Raw genomic sequence first — 16,476 nt, 5'->3', positions numbered from 1 at the left:
TATCTCGTACAGAAATAGGAACTTAATGGTTTAAAATAGAATGGGAGTATTTTTTGTCAATAAACTCGAGTTCGTCCAACATCCGTGTAGTCCAAAATCCATACCTACGTTCAGCCCGCCGTTTTTCGCTAAACATTTGCAAACTATTTTAATTGGTTCACGAAGCGGAAATTTGGTTTAATGTGTAGCGTAAAAAACAGTCTTCTGACAAGCGTTAAGGGCAAACGGCTGGCTGAACTTAACTCTGATATGGCCTCAGACCACAATTAATTTCGCTATATGTTTCTATATAGCCTTAGTGGCTATAACATTTTTATTAATATCAGCAGGCCCGTGAAGTTTTGTATGTACCTTTGCCTGCATGGGGGACACATACCCTGAAAAGGACAACCCCTGTTGTCCAGCTCTTTCTCCCAGCATATTGGTTTAAACAGACACACCCTCTAAACCAGGCCGGAGTACACCCATTTTACACAAAAAGCACTACTTTTGCATGGGCCGGAATTACCACAAACAAGTCTCCAATGTCAACAAGTTACACATGTTTACAAACTACATGCTATCCCCTGTCACTTCAGTCAAACAGTTGCCACTTCATAGCTGTCTGCCATGAAATAATCACAGTCAAACAGCAGACTACTTGCGCGGTCAAACTTCCGGATTTTGGACAACCAAATGGGAAGATAACTGTAATCTGAGGCCATATCTTTCTATAAACACTTAAACGAGATATGACGTATTTACATTCGTTCTGAGAGTATGTAAGCAGCCTTGTTAGTGACAGAGTTAGTGAATCGTAGGGGAAAGCTTACGTGGACGCATTTATTTCTACTTTAATTTTCTAGACCAAATATCATACAGTGCCGTAGCAACACTGACATGTATGTATGTATTAATGATTTTATAAAATTTAATACAGTAAAAAGAAAAGAAAAAAAGAGAGATTTGATTGGGGATGGGGGAAAATGAACACCGTGCCTGCCACCCCCACCCCCCCCCTCCCCTCCCCTTCGCTACGCCACTGCGTAGCAAGCGGTAATGGTTGTCTAGTTTTTGACAGAACCAATATTCGCTTAAAGTCGGGGACGTACATACCGGTGTGGGGGGGTATGAGTCTGACGGGCCAGAGGAGGGCGTGGATACACGCCTCTCAACCACATTTATTCCACCACCACAGTGGGTGACCCCCCAATATACAATCCTGGCTACGCTAATGGGGCAGATGTTCACAAAAATAATATAAGTGCCCTTTGAAGTTGATTTCTTGTTGACACTCCCCAATCCTCGTTATTTTAGGCTAAATACGCACGAAAAAGTGGGTGGGGTTTTATTTATTTGTTGTTTGTTTTTTGTTTAATCATTTAATTAGTTATGCCTGCCATAATCATTACACGCTAGACACTAGTGGTGTACCGGTGATCGATAACAACTGAAAACCAATCGGTTGGATTCTTGTTATGTGACAAGCGATTATGAAATCCACAATCGATTGTCATGAAAGTATATGTATTAGACTGCCGTTTACTGTCTGTTCTGGTAAACACGACAGTGGGAGAATAGGCCCATTACAATCAGTTGGTGCAAATCGATTATAAATAAAGATCGATGTTAAAATTACAATTTCCAATACTGTTAGACACCTAAAGCAATGTGTTCGAGCGTCGTTATAACGGTCCCTTTCGTTTTCACAAAAATCAGTTTCTGTGGTATTATTAAAAAACCCCAACAAAAAACAAAACAAAATCAAACAAATAAATAAACAAGCAAAACTGAACAAAAACAAAGATAACAGATAAGTGTAACATTTTTTTATGTGATACATTTTACCGTAACACCGGTCGCATCACGTGATATCATTACCTTTTTAACTCAAATTTGTGCATCACAATGGCATACCCTTCTTGTTGTTTTGAGTCTAGTGTCATAACTATTGAAGTTGGATCAGTAACCTTTTAAACTACATTTGATATATTCGGCATTGGTTTTCAGATTAGATTTATAAAAGCAATAAATTTGATTTCAACTTATTTTCGTGCTAAAATCCAATTAAGGTTCCAACACACTGTCATGGGCACATACCTCAGCTATCTGGACTGTTTTTCCGGGACAGTGGGTTAATGGTTAGTTGTTAATAGTTAGCGAGAATAGGGTGCAGTGGTCTTACACCCATTGAGTCGTTAAAACTCGCTCTGTCCGATGGCTTAACCACGACACCACCTAGACCAGATTTTGGCCTGAGTACTTTGACCGTAAGAGAGCAAGACAGCCATTTGGACAGTTATATATAAGTATCTTTCACATGAGAGGTAATTATAACTGTCCAAAGGTCCGTCTTGCTCTCATGTGATCAGAGTACTAAAACTCGCTCTGTCCGATGGCTTAACCACGACACCACCTAGACCAGATTTTGGCCTGAGTACTTTGACCGTAAGAGAGCAAGACAGCCATTTGGACAGTTATATATAAGTATCTTTCACATGAGAGGTAATTATAACTGTCCAAAGGTCCGTCTTGCTCTCATGTGATCAGAGTACTAAAACTCGCTCTGTCCGATGGCTTAACCACGACACCACCTAGACCAGATTTTGGCCTGAGTACTTTGACCGTAAGAGAGCAAGACAGCCATTTGGACAGTTATATATAAGTATCTTTCACATGAGAGGTAATTATAACTGTCCAAAGGTCCGTCTTGCTCTCATGTGATCAGAGTACTAAAACTCGCTCTGTCCGATGGCTTAACCACGACACCACCTAGACCAGATTTTGGCCTGAGTACTTTGACCGTAAGAGAGCAAGACAGCCATTTGGACAGTTATATATAAGTATCTTTCACATGAGAGGTAATTATAACTGTCCAAAGGTCCGTCTTGCTCTCATGTGATCAGAGTACTAAAACTCGCTCTGTCCGATGGCTTAACCACGACACCACCTAGACCAGATTTTGGCCTGAGTACTTTGACCGTAAGAGAGCAAGACAGCCATTTGGACAGTTATATATAAGTATCTTTCACATGAGAGGTAATTATAACTGTCCAAAGGTCCGTCTTGCTCTCATGTGATCAGAGTACTAAAACTCGCTCTGTCCGATGGCTTAACCACGACACCACCTAGACCAGATTTTGGCCTGAGTACTTTGACCGTAAGAGAGCAAGACAGCCATTTGGACAGTTATATATAAGTATCTTTCACATGAGAGGTAATTATAACTGTCCAAAGGTCCGTCTTGCTCTCATGTGATCAGAGTACTAAAACTCGCTCTGTCCGATGGCTTAACCACGACACCACCTAGACCAGATTTTGGCCTGAGTACTTTGACCGTAAGAGAGCAAGACAGTCATTTGGACAGTTATATATAAGTATCTTTCACATGAGAGGTAATTATAACTGTCCAAAGGTCCGTCTTGCTCTCATGTGATCAGAGTACTAAAACTCGCTCTGTCCGATGGCTTAACCACGACACCACCTAGACCAGATTTTGGCCTGAGTACTTTGACCGTAAGAGAGCAAGACAGTCATTTGGACAGTTATATATAAGTATCTTTCACATGAGAGGTAATTATAACTGTCCAAAGGTCCGTCTTGCTCTCATGTGGTCAGAGTACTAAAGCTACACAGATTTATGTTCTATTTTTAAAAAAAATTAATCGTTGTTAAGAAAGGTGTATTATCGTTTCTTCTATATCAGGGATGAGAGTTTAAAAACAGACAACGCGTGCTTATTTAAAAAGGTGTTTTATCGTTTCTTCTATATCAGGAATGAGAGTTTAAAAACGGACAACGCGTGCGATCGGAAGTGGGATCGGAAAGCTAAATATAAACACTTATAACCAGTGTTTAGTTATCATACGAGGAACATTTTACACGCCTTATTCTACTCGTGGCTCCGACACACCTGTTGTGCACATGCCAGCATGGAAAACGCGTTTGATGAAACGTAGAACGTCTGTAACTGATGCCAACCAATATGTTTTAAGGCAGCGGGTGAAAACGAAAACAAAACTATGTAATGGCACAACTAAGCAGCTATTCGAAAAGACATCGAGTTTGTTTCTTGGCTTCTCACAAACTCTACTCATCATTTCCCATTACTGAGATATTGGAGCACAGTGGGGTGTGAAAGCGACCTCAAATAGACTAGTGGATCACGAGTGCTAGTGCATGGTAGCAAATGGGACACGATTTAGGAAAACAATCACTATACTGTAGATTAAGTAGTTTTGTTTTCGTTTGTTTGACGACACCACTAGAACACATTGATTTATTAATCATCGGCTATTGGATGTCAAACATTTGGAAATTTTGACATTAAGTCTTAACCCGCTACAGTTTTCCATTAGTAGCAAGGAATCTTTTATATATACCATCCCACAGACAGGATAGCATATATCACGGCTTTTGATATACCAGACGTGGCGCACTGGCTAGAACGAGAAATAGCCAAATGGTTCCACCGACGGGAATTGATCCTAAACCGACCGAGCATCAGTAGATAAAAGACTACACCGTATATAATACATACTTGTATATCCTTCAGCAGCTGCGACTGGTTCTTCTTAGCCATTTTCATAGCGTGATCCTTCAGTTCCAAAATCACACCTTTAAGCATCTAGGTTGGCGAGGACACTGGTCTGGTCACACTGTATTACTGTGGCTGTATTAAGTACCCACAATGACGTCACACAGACACCCAGACTTAAGTCATTCTTTTCCTGTTTTGTTTTTTCACTATCTGTTTTACAGTCACACAAACATCCAGCTTTTATAATGTTCTGTAATGGTTGATCCAGAAAAAAATATTTTTGCTGGAGTCTCTTTGAAAAATCAAATTCTGATGGAATACTTTTTCTTTTTCCTGATTGTACAACTTAGCTTTGGTAATTGCACCTGATGAGCTTAGGCATCACAGAAGACATGTGCAGTAATAGTTCCTTGACTATTGAAGTCGATCATCAAAAAACTGTAAATAGTTCCTTGACAATAAGAAGCAGACGACAACTCTGTTGGCAGTGTATACTCGGCTGCTATCAGTATCTGCTTCCTGCGGCTGTATTGCAGACTTTAATATCGGATTCAAGAACGTGGCATAGTTTTTGGACTCCCCTTGACAGGCGATTCCATTGCTGTGAATTGTCAAGCGTTAACGCTTTTTTCCCTGCACGCTGTCCTTACAACCCACTACATGGCCTCAATCCAGGCGACCAATGGCTGTAAGCGTACCATCAGGAGCCACAGCAGTCGGTCTTCCGCTTCAGATAGTGCCAATGTGTGAATGGAGCCACTTCGTGATCGATACTGTTGTTTAAGGCAAACAAAACCGTCGATGTATGCCAATTCTTAAATCGCTAGCATCTTAATTATATCTTATGATTCTCCAACGAGTAATGGTTGATGAATTTTTAAAAAACGTTTGACTTTGCGAGCAAACGAAAGATATTTCTGTGTACCAGAGCGCGGCCAGATCGATAAACGCGGACCTGGCGTGCCGCTGTTTTCAAACACAATAACCTATGCATTCTTTTCGGTAAATATTTTATTTCTAATCCCAGACAGTCGATTGGCATTAGCGGCATGAGGTTATGCCCCAGTCATCATGGTTACTATCATAACATACCACAATATCGAAGATACACAGATATACAATTAAAAATATTAGGCAAGGAATGTTAGTCTAGCGTCATTTCAGCGCCTGTTTTACTAATCGCTGCAGATCGTATTTTGTACACTGTGTCTAACGTTTTGAAAGGAACCCGCTGCTACAATAGCACCTCAGGGCCGGGGAGACAGGGCGCAAATGAACTCTTAGGACGAACGAGCATAGAAGGTGCAAGACACTAAGGAGTCCGAGGGCATGTCCTCCTCCCCCCCCCCCCCCCCCCCGGAAATTATGAAATCTAGAGGCTCTGAAATACCATTTTGCTGTCATTTCAGGGAGGTTACACAATTAAAACGTCAATATCAATAACCAGTAAACAATTTGGGGGCAGGCAACTGCCCGCTAGCTATGGCCCTGCACTTATCGGGAGGGGCGGGACGTAGTCGAGTGGTAAAGCGCTCGCTTGATGCGCGGTCGGTTTGGGATCGATCCCCGTCGGTGGGCCCATTGGGTTATTTCTCGCTTCAGCCAGTGCACCACGACTGGTATATCAAAGGCCGTGGTATGTGCTACCCTGTCTATGGGATGGTGCATATAAAAGATCCCTTGCCCATGACATGGCGACAGCGGGTTTCCTCTCTCAATATTTGTGTGGTCCTTAACCATATGTCTGACGCCATATAACCGTAAATAAAATGTGTTGAGTGCGTCGTTAAATAAAACATTTCCTTCCTGGGAAGATAACCTAGTAGGATTAAAGTTTGTTTTGTTTAACGACACCACTAGAACACTAATTAATCATCGGCTATCGGCCCTCCCCCTGAACGTTATAGCTGTGATCTATTTTTGTTTGGAAACCTATTCGTTTCTGTGACAATGTAATTGTGATTATGCCAATCAGGTAATTTAGACGTGTGAACAGCCCTATTAAACAATGTACTGTAGCGTCGTCAAATAATTACTTTCATTACCAATTCCTCTGGGATAAGATAACAGAACTGGGTTAGTCTTATCAGAAAAGAAAGAAAGGGAATATGTGTTTGATGACACAGCGTATTTTAAATTAAGGCTATTGAGAGAGAGAGAGAGAGAGAGAGAGAGAGAGAGAGAGAGAGAGAGAGAGAGAGAGAGAGAGAGAGAGGCAGAGAGGCAGAGAGATGAGGAAAGGGGGGCGAGAGAGAGAGAGAGAGAGAGAGAGAGAGAGAGAGAGAGAGAGAGAGAGAGAGAGAGAGAGAGAGAGAGAGAGAGAGAGAGAGAGAGAGAGAACTTGTATGCTAGATTATTTTCGATGACACCACTCTCACAACTAATTACAACGCTCTCTTTTAACATGGATGTTCATAAATCTTGTGTAAACTCGCCAATTTCTCAAAAACACCCCGAAATGAAAAACATAGAGTCAAAAGCACTACCGTCCCCACTCTGAAGATTGTGCGCCCCACCCCACCAGCTGGAAATCAAGTTAATACAAACAACCCTCGGCTGTTGTCATCTCCTGCCGCTTATGCAACAACAACAAAACAACAACAACAAGTAAGCAAAGGCAAAAAAACCCACATCCCAAAACAACAAAAAAAACCCTACAAAATGAGTCGCCCCCAGATTATGTTGATAAAAAGTGTAGGAACAACGCCTTTTTAATTATTTTTAACTCAAAACATATTTATTTATATTAGTTGACAATGTCAGGGAATCTTCTAAAGCCATCACAGAACAGCACTTCTCTAACAATAGCACCAGAAGAGAGGCCTTTCAAACGAAGTATTCAAGGATCCACCCACGATTTCTTGGACAAATGGACGATATTTTTATACCATTATGGCATAATGCTCTATTCTGCCTTGGAGCGAGCGCAGTTCTATGGCAAAAAATAGACGTCGGCAGGATCTCATATCAACAGTGTGGTTAAACAGTTTGTTTACGTCAAAGACAAAAAAAACCACACACGTGTTTTCGACGAATAATTTCACAAAAAAAGAGTTGTCTATATATAGTCAGTAGCAAAACTCTCTGTAATTTGTTTATGAAGGTAGTTATTAATAAGCTAATAATGTGCTGAAGGACTTCAAATCAAACAAAAGTAGTGCTGTTGGTACAATGTTTTGAAAAAAAAAAACCCTTAAAAAACAGTCTCTTTTTTTTGTATATCACGAACAACATGTTTGTAAACTTGTTTTTTAACGTTAATATAAGTAAACTAACAAACGTTCTCAGATGATACTTGTAAACGACGGATCGATGTACAATTTCAACAAACCTATCAGCTACCAATGTTTATGTTTAACTTGAAAGAAAAGAACAAATATGGGGATAGAATTTGACGTTTTGCAATTATTCTTAGCAGTTTTAATTTCCTTTCTATTTATTTTAAGACATGTTTTGTTTTCTTAAATTTGTTTCATTCTTACAGATATGTAGTTATATTATGTTGATGTGTTTTCGTTGCAGTTTTAAACGAAAATCTAATACACTTATTTACAGAGAGGCGGGATGTAGCCCAGTGGTAAAGCGCTCGCTTGATGCGCGGTCGGTGTGGAATCGATCCCTGTTGGTGGGCCCATTGGGCTATTTTTTCGTTCCAGCCAGTGTATCACGACTTGTATATGAAAGGCCTGTCTGTGGGATGGTGCATATAAAAGATCCCTTGCTGCTAATCGAAAAGAGTAGCCCATGAAGTGGCGACAGCGGGTTTCCTCTCTCAATATATGTGTGGTCCTTAACCATATGTCCGACGCCATATAACCGTAAATAAAATGTGTTGAGTGCGGCGTTAAATAACCCATTTCTTTCCTTCCTTCTCAACTGTAAGATTTATTTGTTTTGTGTGCAATTATGATGACAAAAGATTCATCGGAAAACATTACATAAATTGAAATACATTGACAATTTTATCGATTGTTAAACCTTTATTTCAATCAAAATCTTCTATAGCATCACGGACATCCGACATTACTTTAAAAGTTTTCGTTTTAAAAAAACCCATAACAACCTTAAAAAACACATGCAGACCCCCATATATACAAATGAGCTAGTATATAAAATATAGGTCACTTATTTCTCAATCCTAACCTGATGAAATCAAGTGCCAGACACCCACGCATTGCCCATGGGAAAGCCTTTCCAAAGTGAAACAACCTCCAGACATTTAAATCATATCAATACTACATCTTAATGTGACCGTGTGATATTTCAACAGTGAAGAGCCAGCGGCTCCAGTTCATTTCTAACTGTGGCGAGGGACCGCAATGTATTGATTTTTAAAAGACTTTAGATATTGCGTGATCTCTGTGCACAGGGATCGTGTGTGTGTGTGGGCTTAAGTGTCTGATGTATATGAGACAAATGAGCCCGGCACGGACGGAGGAGTAAAAGTGAAATTCGAATAATGATGTATTAGCATGCACTCATGAATCACTGTCAACAGAGTGGTGACACCATCAGGTGTGCGTGTTGTGTCCCAAAAGAGAGCTTATTACAATCAAAATTAGGAAAGGAAAGGAATATTTGTTTAACGTTACCTCAACATATTTTAAACTAAACCTATTTTGTGTCTGACATATGGTTATTTCAACTCTTGGTCGATAGAAAGAGAGGGAATAAGAGAGAGAGAGAGAGAGAGAGAGAGAGAGAGAGAGAGAGAGAGAGAGAGAGAGAGAGAGAGAGAGAGACTTGAGATGCCTCACTAGGCAACATACCACGGACTTTGTTGTACCTGTTCTGGGTCGCTGGCTGGAACGGTGTGTGTGTGGGGGGTGGGGGGTGGGGGGGAACAAGTCCATTAAGGACGAGTTCTCTACCACTGAGCTACCCCCCCCCCCCTCCACACACACACACACAATCTGAGCACAGCAGGGTCGCAGGAGTAATAAAACCCTCTAATAATATTAGCATGCACTCATTAATCAGTGTCAAAAGCACTGGTGAAACAAAATGTGTATATGTTGTGTCTGAGTGTGTTTAAGGGTAGCCTACTAGTATGTGACAACAGGTTTCCTAAATTATTCTCGAATCTAAAGGTGACGTCACACGACACAAGAGCCTCGTACAAAAATAGCGACAAGAATAACCGATTTCTTCGGTTGCTATGCAATCGGTTATTCTCGTACCTACTCTCGCAGGAAGCACTCGTATCGTGTTGCGTCGCCTTAAGTGTGAAAAAAATCGTGTTACACAAAGAGCCATATTAAAAACAATGTACTGAGATGACGTTAAAGATGATCAGGGTCCCGTTTTACGAACCGATTTTAGCGCTAAGATCAAGGTTATATGGCGTCAGACATATGGTTAAGGACCACACAGATATTGAGAGAGGAAACCCGCTGTCGCCACTTCATGGTCTACTCTTTTCGATTAGAAGCAAGGGATCTTTTATATGCACCATCCCATAGACAGGATAGCACATGCCACGGCCTTTGGTGTACCAGTCGTGGTGCACTGGCTGGAGCGAGAAATAGCGCAATGGGCCCACTGACGGGGATCGATCACAAACCGACTGCGCATCAAGCGAGCGCTGTACCACTGGGCTACGCCTCGCCCCCGCTAAGATCAATTTACGTGCAAAAGGTAGCAATACACTAACGGTGATCTTAGCGCTAAGATCGCTTCGTAAAACGAGCCCAAGTCCTTTCCTTACTTAAACGTAATAGCATATATGTGTGGCGTTTTAAAATACATTAAAGACAAACAGACAGACATACATACAGACAGGGCCCTAGGACCCAGTGATCGTACAAGTCGTCACTGCCGTTGATATCCTTGAACTAATCGACCAGCGAGATCTTTGTTCCAACATCATTCCAACATAATTGAACACCCACGCGTTTTGCGGAATAGCCTTTGCTGAAACACGACTCGTTGAAATACCATCGTGTGACATTTACGTTTATAGAGATCCGATCGCAAATTGTATTCCGATTGCATTAATGTATTGATTTTAAAAACATTTTAAACCAGTGCACGTGACACACTTTCATTAGACATGGTCATCTGGTGAGTTAAATAGATGCGAGGCGATTATCTATGTGTGCGTGTATGTATGGATGTGTGCGTGTGCGTGCGTGCGTGCGTGCGTGTGTGTGAAAAGAGAAACAGAGAGAGAGAGAGAGAGAGAGAGAGAGAGAGAGAGAGAGAGAGAGAGAGAGATGTCGTTTAAATACATTTGGAAATGCAGTATAGTAATAATACGGAATAGTACCGTGACTTACGAAGATATATATATACATTTACATGCTACATGCTAATATTTGCTTCAGCACGGATGGGGAGAAAGGCAGTTGACCGCCTGACCCCTCTCTCGTACGCTAATGATAATAAACTCGCTAGATATAGCTAGGCACGGGCAGGTGCGAAGCGATTCCGCCAAATGACGTCAGAAGGGACATCAGCGCGAGGTCTCGTACTAAACTCGTCAACGTATGCATTTACCGAGACACGCAACTCTGAAACCAGCACAATATACACATCATTAGTTCATCGCGTCGAATTAATTACACACGTTTATATCAACATCTTCATGTGTGCGGCGGGCTTTACGTAATCTGAGGGTACGTTTACACCTGCAATCTCTCAGGGCCGTACCCTGATCAAAATCCTGGGGTGGCACTACTTTTTATAAACAAATGAAACACTATACAAATTAAACCCTGAAATGTGTATACTATTTTCTGAAGTAAAAAAAAGAAGAAAAAACAAGAGAGATTCTCAAGGGGGCAACTGCCCTCTCCTGCCCCATCCCCCCCCACCCACCACCGAGGATACGGCCCTGAATCTCTGTAGTTTTTACCCGCCGAGTCGGCACGACAGGAAGAAGTGATCGTTAACAGATTACGTCACATGCAGCTGTAGTCTCTTCCAAAAAGAACGCCTTTTTTTCATGCTATGAAATTTACTACAACTTATTTATTTCTCAGCCAATTGATTTGTAAATTGCACATAAAAATATTAGTTTTATGTTATTTCCAAAACACTTTTACTTTTCGTCTTACATCAAACCAAACTGAAATTATTAAAAGAAAACAAAACATTGTCATAGAATGATTGGACGGACTATAGATTGCATGGTCATGGATGGAATGTAATGCGGTATATGCCAAATGAGGTACTTGCACAGTTATTAGACATATTTATGTCAATAGCTAATTTTGCACACTGGATGAAATAGAGTTACCAGTATCAATGTGTACAATAGTCTTTTTGCAAACAAAACTGCCCATATGTAGGCCTACCTTTGTTCTGTTGTTTTAGGGTTAATTTTAGCCCTTGCATATACTGTTCCTCATCGTGGTGGCAACATTCTTAAGGGTTTCCTTGAGAGTGGCGAATACAGCACATGTTCGGTATTTCTTGGACGTTTAAAAACAAGTTCTATAAGCGTCTGTTTATAATGATTTCAAATATGGTTTTCCTTTTGTTTACCACGGCTCCATATACACCGTGTCCATTGTCTGACCATAGCGTTTGGTTTTGTCTTATCAAAGCTTTAGTTTTGGTATGTTGCATTGATCTCTCGAGGTTGTTTACTTTCAAATCTGTTTTATTTGGTGTTTTTATTTTATGGTTTTTTGTTTGTGTTTTGTGTCTTGATAATTCGGTTCAATGTTGGTTTGCTTTTGTCTTTTGGATTATTTTTTTTTTTTTATATTTAATGTTGCTTCATTGTGTCTTTCACAAATATGACTATTTCATTGATGTCTACACTATTTTTATTAATAATTTTAGAATTTTTCATTGATGTTGATCATCTTATACCTCTGTTTGACACAATAGGTGATGTGTTTTTGGTTTTGTGTTGGAGTGTCGTTAAACATTCATTCATCCATCCATTCATGTGTTAACCTTAAACGTACTAGTAGTTACTAGTTAGGTACATTAAGTGTACTTGGTGTTTGGTGTCCAGGGTAATTTTGGACGATAAAAAGTACAACATATACACATTATATTGGCGGATCTACATTTTGTTTCGTACAGTTATTTTTTTATTTTCTTATTTTAATTTGTTACGTTGGAGAATCCGAGCAATTCCTTCGGGAATGTTTGTGGCCTTCGACTACATGTCATTTCCCCTCATGGATGAAAGAGAAGCGAGTACAATGAAAATCTACACGACTCCGCAACCAAGTACACACATGAACCACGTATAGCTGAACGAGCAGTCTTGCGAAAATGGATTTTTTATAATCACAATTTGACAGAAATAGAACTTACAGAGCTGTTGGACCAACAGAAATGCATCAGTATCCGTGTCAACAACAACAAAATATCCGGACGACTAGCTTATTACGGAATTCTACAAAACGGAACTTCCCAAGCGACAAGGTCTGTCATAACGGTAAATGGTTATTTGGCAAAAGAAATTGTGAATGTCATGCAAATATATGTCCATTACAAATGTTCTGTTTAAAATGTTCTAATCTAAATGCTCACTCAGATGTAAACCACATAAATTGTCACGAATACTCCAAACATCATGCCCAAGTCAACATTTCTAAACCTAAACACAAATCGGATAAACAAAGAGAAAGGGACAATATTAGAAAATCTCAGTACGAATTTCGAACATTTTGTTCTAGGCAACTACCATTTTCTAACTTAGGTGCTAAGGCTTTCACTAGCGTTGTAAACTTAAATAAACTACTAAAACAAGAACTAGATATTCTTAAGGCCAAACAAAATTCCAGTAGAGAAATAAACCAAGCCAGAAATAATTGTATTAAAACCACCAAAGATTTGACAGAAGTACAACTAATTATCGAGAACAATCTCAGGAAATCAGTTCACTAAAAGCACAGCTAGAACAATACAATAGAACTCCAAGAGTCTGAAAAGTGTGTAGTGTTGTTAAAAACTATAATAAATACTTTGAGGGCGTATACTACCAAATCAAATCCCATAGACGACAGTAGTATCATATGTGGCTAAAACTCCTACCTGCAGCGTATCAATCGCCACGGATATAAATACTACCACACCTCAAAGTGAATCAGAAAAAATGGGGGTGAAGCTGCTAATTTCTGAGATAACGGGTAGCGTCTATGACTACCCTAGTTCCGCACAAAAGTCTAGTACTTTTTTTTACAGATACCCCATACATGTTTCATTGACACAGTGATACTAGATGAAATAAAACTGCATACATTCTACGCATCTACGAACAATGGTAACAGCCAAAAGACCTATCTGATGGGTGAAACGTCTTGCAGTGAGCATTGCCTCAGACAACGTGAACGCTAACCAACTGACTCAACGAAATTACGATACAAGCAAAACCTTGTCTAATAGATGAAACAGTTTATTTGTGATACAACATTTCGGACGCGGGACAACTACTTCAAACACTATATACAAACTCTATCTTAACAAATTTATTCGCTAGACACGAGGACGTGTCTTTCATTGGACGGTGGGTAACTGTCACAGTGCTAAACTTCAACTTTATAACAATACAGATTAAATATTTATTTTTCCAAGTGCGTTAATTAGAATTAGTCAGTTGGTAATCTGATGTCTGCCGTGGTATCCACTTAAGTAGCGATTTGCCAATCAAACCAATTAATGCCAAGTTCTACTTAAATATGTGACGAGCAATCACAGACACAACGTAGTTTAATTGTTGTCACGGGTACTGAAGGCGTCTGAACGAGTACCTCATGACAGCTACATATTACATGGATACGTGTTTAGTATGTGTGTTATAAATAAGGATATTTTATCCATGAAACATAGACTCGGGAAGAACAGATGCTGTTCACACGCCTTGCAGTTCGAGTATATGTTGGCGTTGAACATAACCTACAAACCAACTTGTGACTTCTGTTGTTCATTTACCATTCTTTAAACAAATAAAGAGAAATTACACTGTGTTAATATTAACATCTTGTTTGTTTTTTTGTATTTCAGTGTACATGCGTAATCCTATTTGTTTCTTTTCTTCTTTTTTAAGGTTTCTTTTTTATGTAAAACACTGATACATGTGTACTCTTTATCGTTTCGATGTCTAGTAACAAGAAAGATATAACAGAGAGGTGAATTTGTTGTCTTCGATGAAGGTATTGTTCAGAAATCAGAGCAAATTATCACACCAGACTGAATTACCAATAATATACATCTAGGACAATCAATATGTCGAACCGCCGTGACGTAATTATTTACTAAAGTGTTCTCAAGGGCGGATTAAAAGAAGGAAATAGGGGTCTTGTCTCCCCCTAAACAAATTTAAAGTGCCGCTTTTTAACAATATATTTACAATTTTTATATAAATACCGTTTTCAGGGAGTTGGTTCATATGTCCTTGGTCCCCTCCCTAAAATACTCTCTGAGTCCGCCCTTGGTTCCCTTATTTATGTGTCAATGCTACACCAACATCCGGAAATGCGCATGTAAATACGTTTGCATGAAGTTATAGAGACATGACACATTTGATACGCGAGATAACTTACATTGTCTATCAGTAACATCCCAGTCAATATTCGGTTTGTCCAGAATTTGAAAGAAAATTAATGTTTTACTTTACGATACATTAGCACTTTGTTTAACCGGCACCTATGAGGGGTGAAACTTATAGTACACTATTAGGAGTTATGACAATTAATATAGTGAATACTAAAAACATTTTGTGTTGTCGGCTTTAACAGAGGGTCTATCAAAATTCCATAATGGCGAAATCTAGCCAAACGTATACATTAATTTTAATTTAAACCTTTTACAATATAAATCTATACAAATTACAACAAGTAATTTTATTTTATTTTGCACACAATGCTTATCTCTAATATGAAGACGACAACAATGGAGGCCAAAGCACTTTAGGATAGAGATACTGAAAACCATCACAGATTCAGACAGATTAATTTTAAACTTGCAACTATGATATAGGACCTTTAAATGGGTATAATTATTTTTTTAAAAGCGTTCTTTGTTGGAAAGATGCCTGTCCAACGTCTCTATATCAACATACGCATTTAAAAATATGGTATATCCCAGAACCAACTGAAACTCATATTTAAGATTACTACAGTGAGTTTAATGTGTATGTGTCGTGTGTGTGTGTGTGTGTGTGTGTGTGTGTGTGTGTGTGTGTGTGTGTGTGTGTGTGTGCTTATTTGTGTATGTACAACCCCTGAAATTACCCACGACATGGAGTTTTTAATTACTCTCAGCACTGTTTTACCTTTAACTATATTTAATTTCTTTTCAAGGACATGCTTTGTTTCATTTTTTGCCGTGGACATTTCCCTCAATTGCATGGGTTGAATGTATATGTTCTGTAACTGCATGTCTCTGTGTGCTTGTATTCCAGCCAGTACACCACGACTGGTTTATCAAAGGCCGTGGTATGTGCTATCCTGTCTGTGGGATGGTGCATATAAAAGATCCCTAGCTACTAATGGGAAAATGTAGCGGGTTTCCTCTCTAAGACTATAGAGTCAAAATTACCAAATGTTTGATATCCAATAGCCGATGATTAATAAATAAATAAATAAATATACTCTAATGGTGTCGTTAAAAAAAAACCCACTTTGACTCTAAGCCAAAATTACCAAAAGTTACGACATCCAATTAATAAATTAATGTACTCTAGTAGTATCGTTAAACAAAACAGACTTTAACTATGTGCTTGTAATGAAGAGTAGTTCTGTCCCGTTAGCCAATTCCCTTCTCCATCGGCTATTTCTCGTTCCAGCCAGTGCACCACGACTGGTATATTAAAGGCTCTGGTATGTGCTATCTGTCTGTGGGATGGTGCATATAAAAAATCCCTTGATGCATTAGGGAAAATGTAGCGGTATTTCCTCGGATGACTACGTGTTAGAATTATCAAATGTTTGATATCCAATAGCCGATGATTAATTAATCAGTGTGCTCTAGTGGTGTCGTTAAACAAAACA

General features: G+C 39.4%; 1 protein-coding gene across 2 annotated transcripts in view; it reads right to left on the bottom strand.

Moving 5' to 3' along the window:
• Positions 1-16,476, bottom strand: part of LOC121375827 (GTP-binding protein Di-Ras2-like) — a 59,689-nt gene that overhangs the window by 22,328 nt on the left and 20,885 nt on the right. Inside the window, exon 1 of one of the 2 annotated variants that reach the window (XM_041503488.1) lies at positions 4,520-5,142. The exons of the other annotated variant lie outside the window; for it this stretch is intronic. Coding sequence (XP_041359422.1) covers positions 4,520-4,606 — 87 coding nt within the window. The 5' untranslated portion in view covers positions 4,607-5,142. Of the gene's footprint in view, positions 1-4,519; positions 5,143-16,476 lie in introns of those variants that run through there. 2 annotated transcript variants of the gene reach the window in all.

Source organism: Gigantopelta aegis, chromosome 6 (assembly GCF_016097555.1).
Source record: "Gigantopelta aegis isolate Gae_Host chromosome 6, Gae_host_genome, whole genome shotgun sequence".
NCBI classification, from domain to species: Eukaryota; Metazoa; Mollusca; class Gastropoda; order Neomphalida; family Peltospiridae; genus Gigantopelta; species Gigantopelta aegis.
Note: the sequence above shows the minus strand (reverse complement) of the source record. Positions and strands in the feature narration are given on the sequence as shown.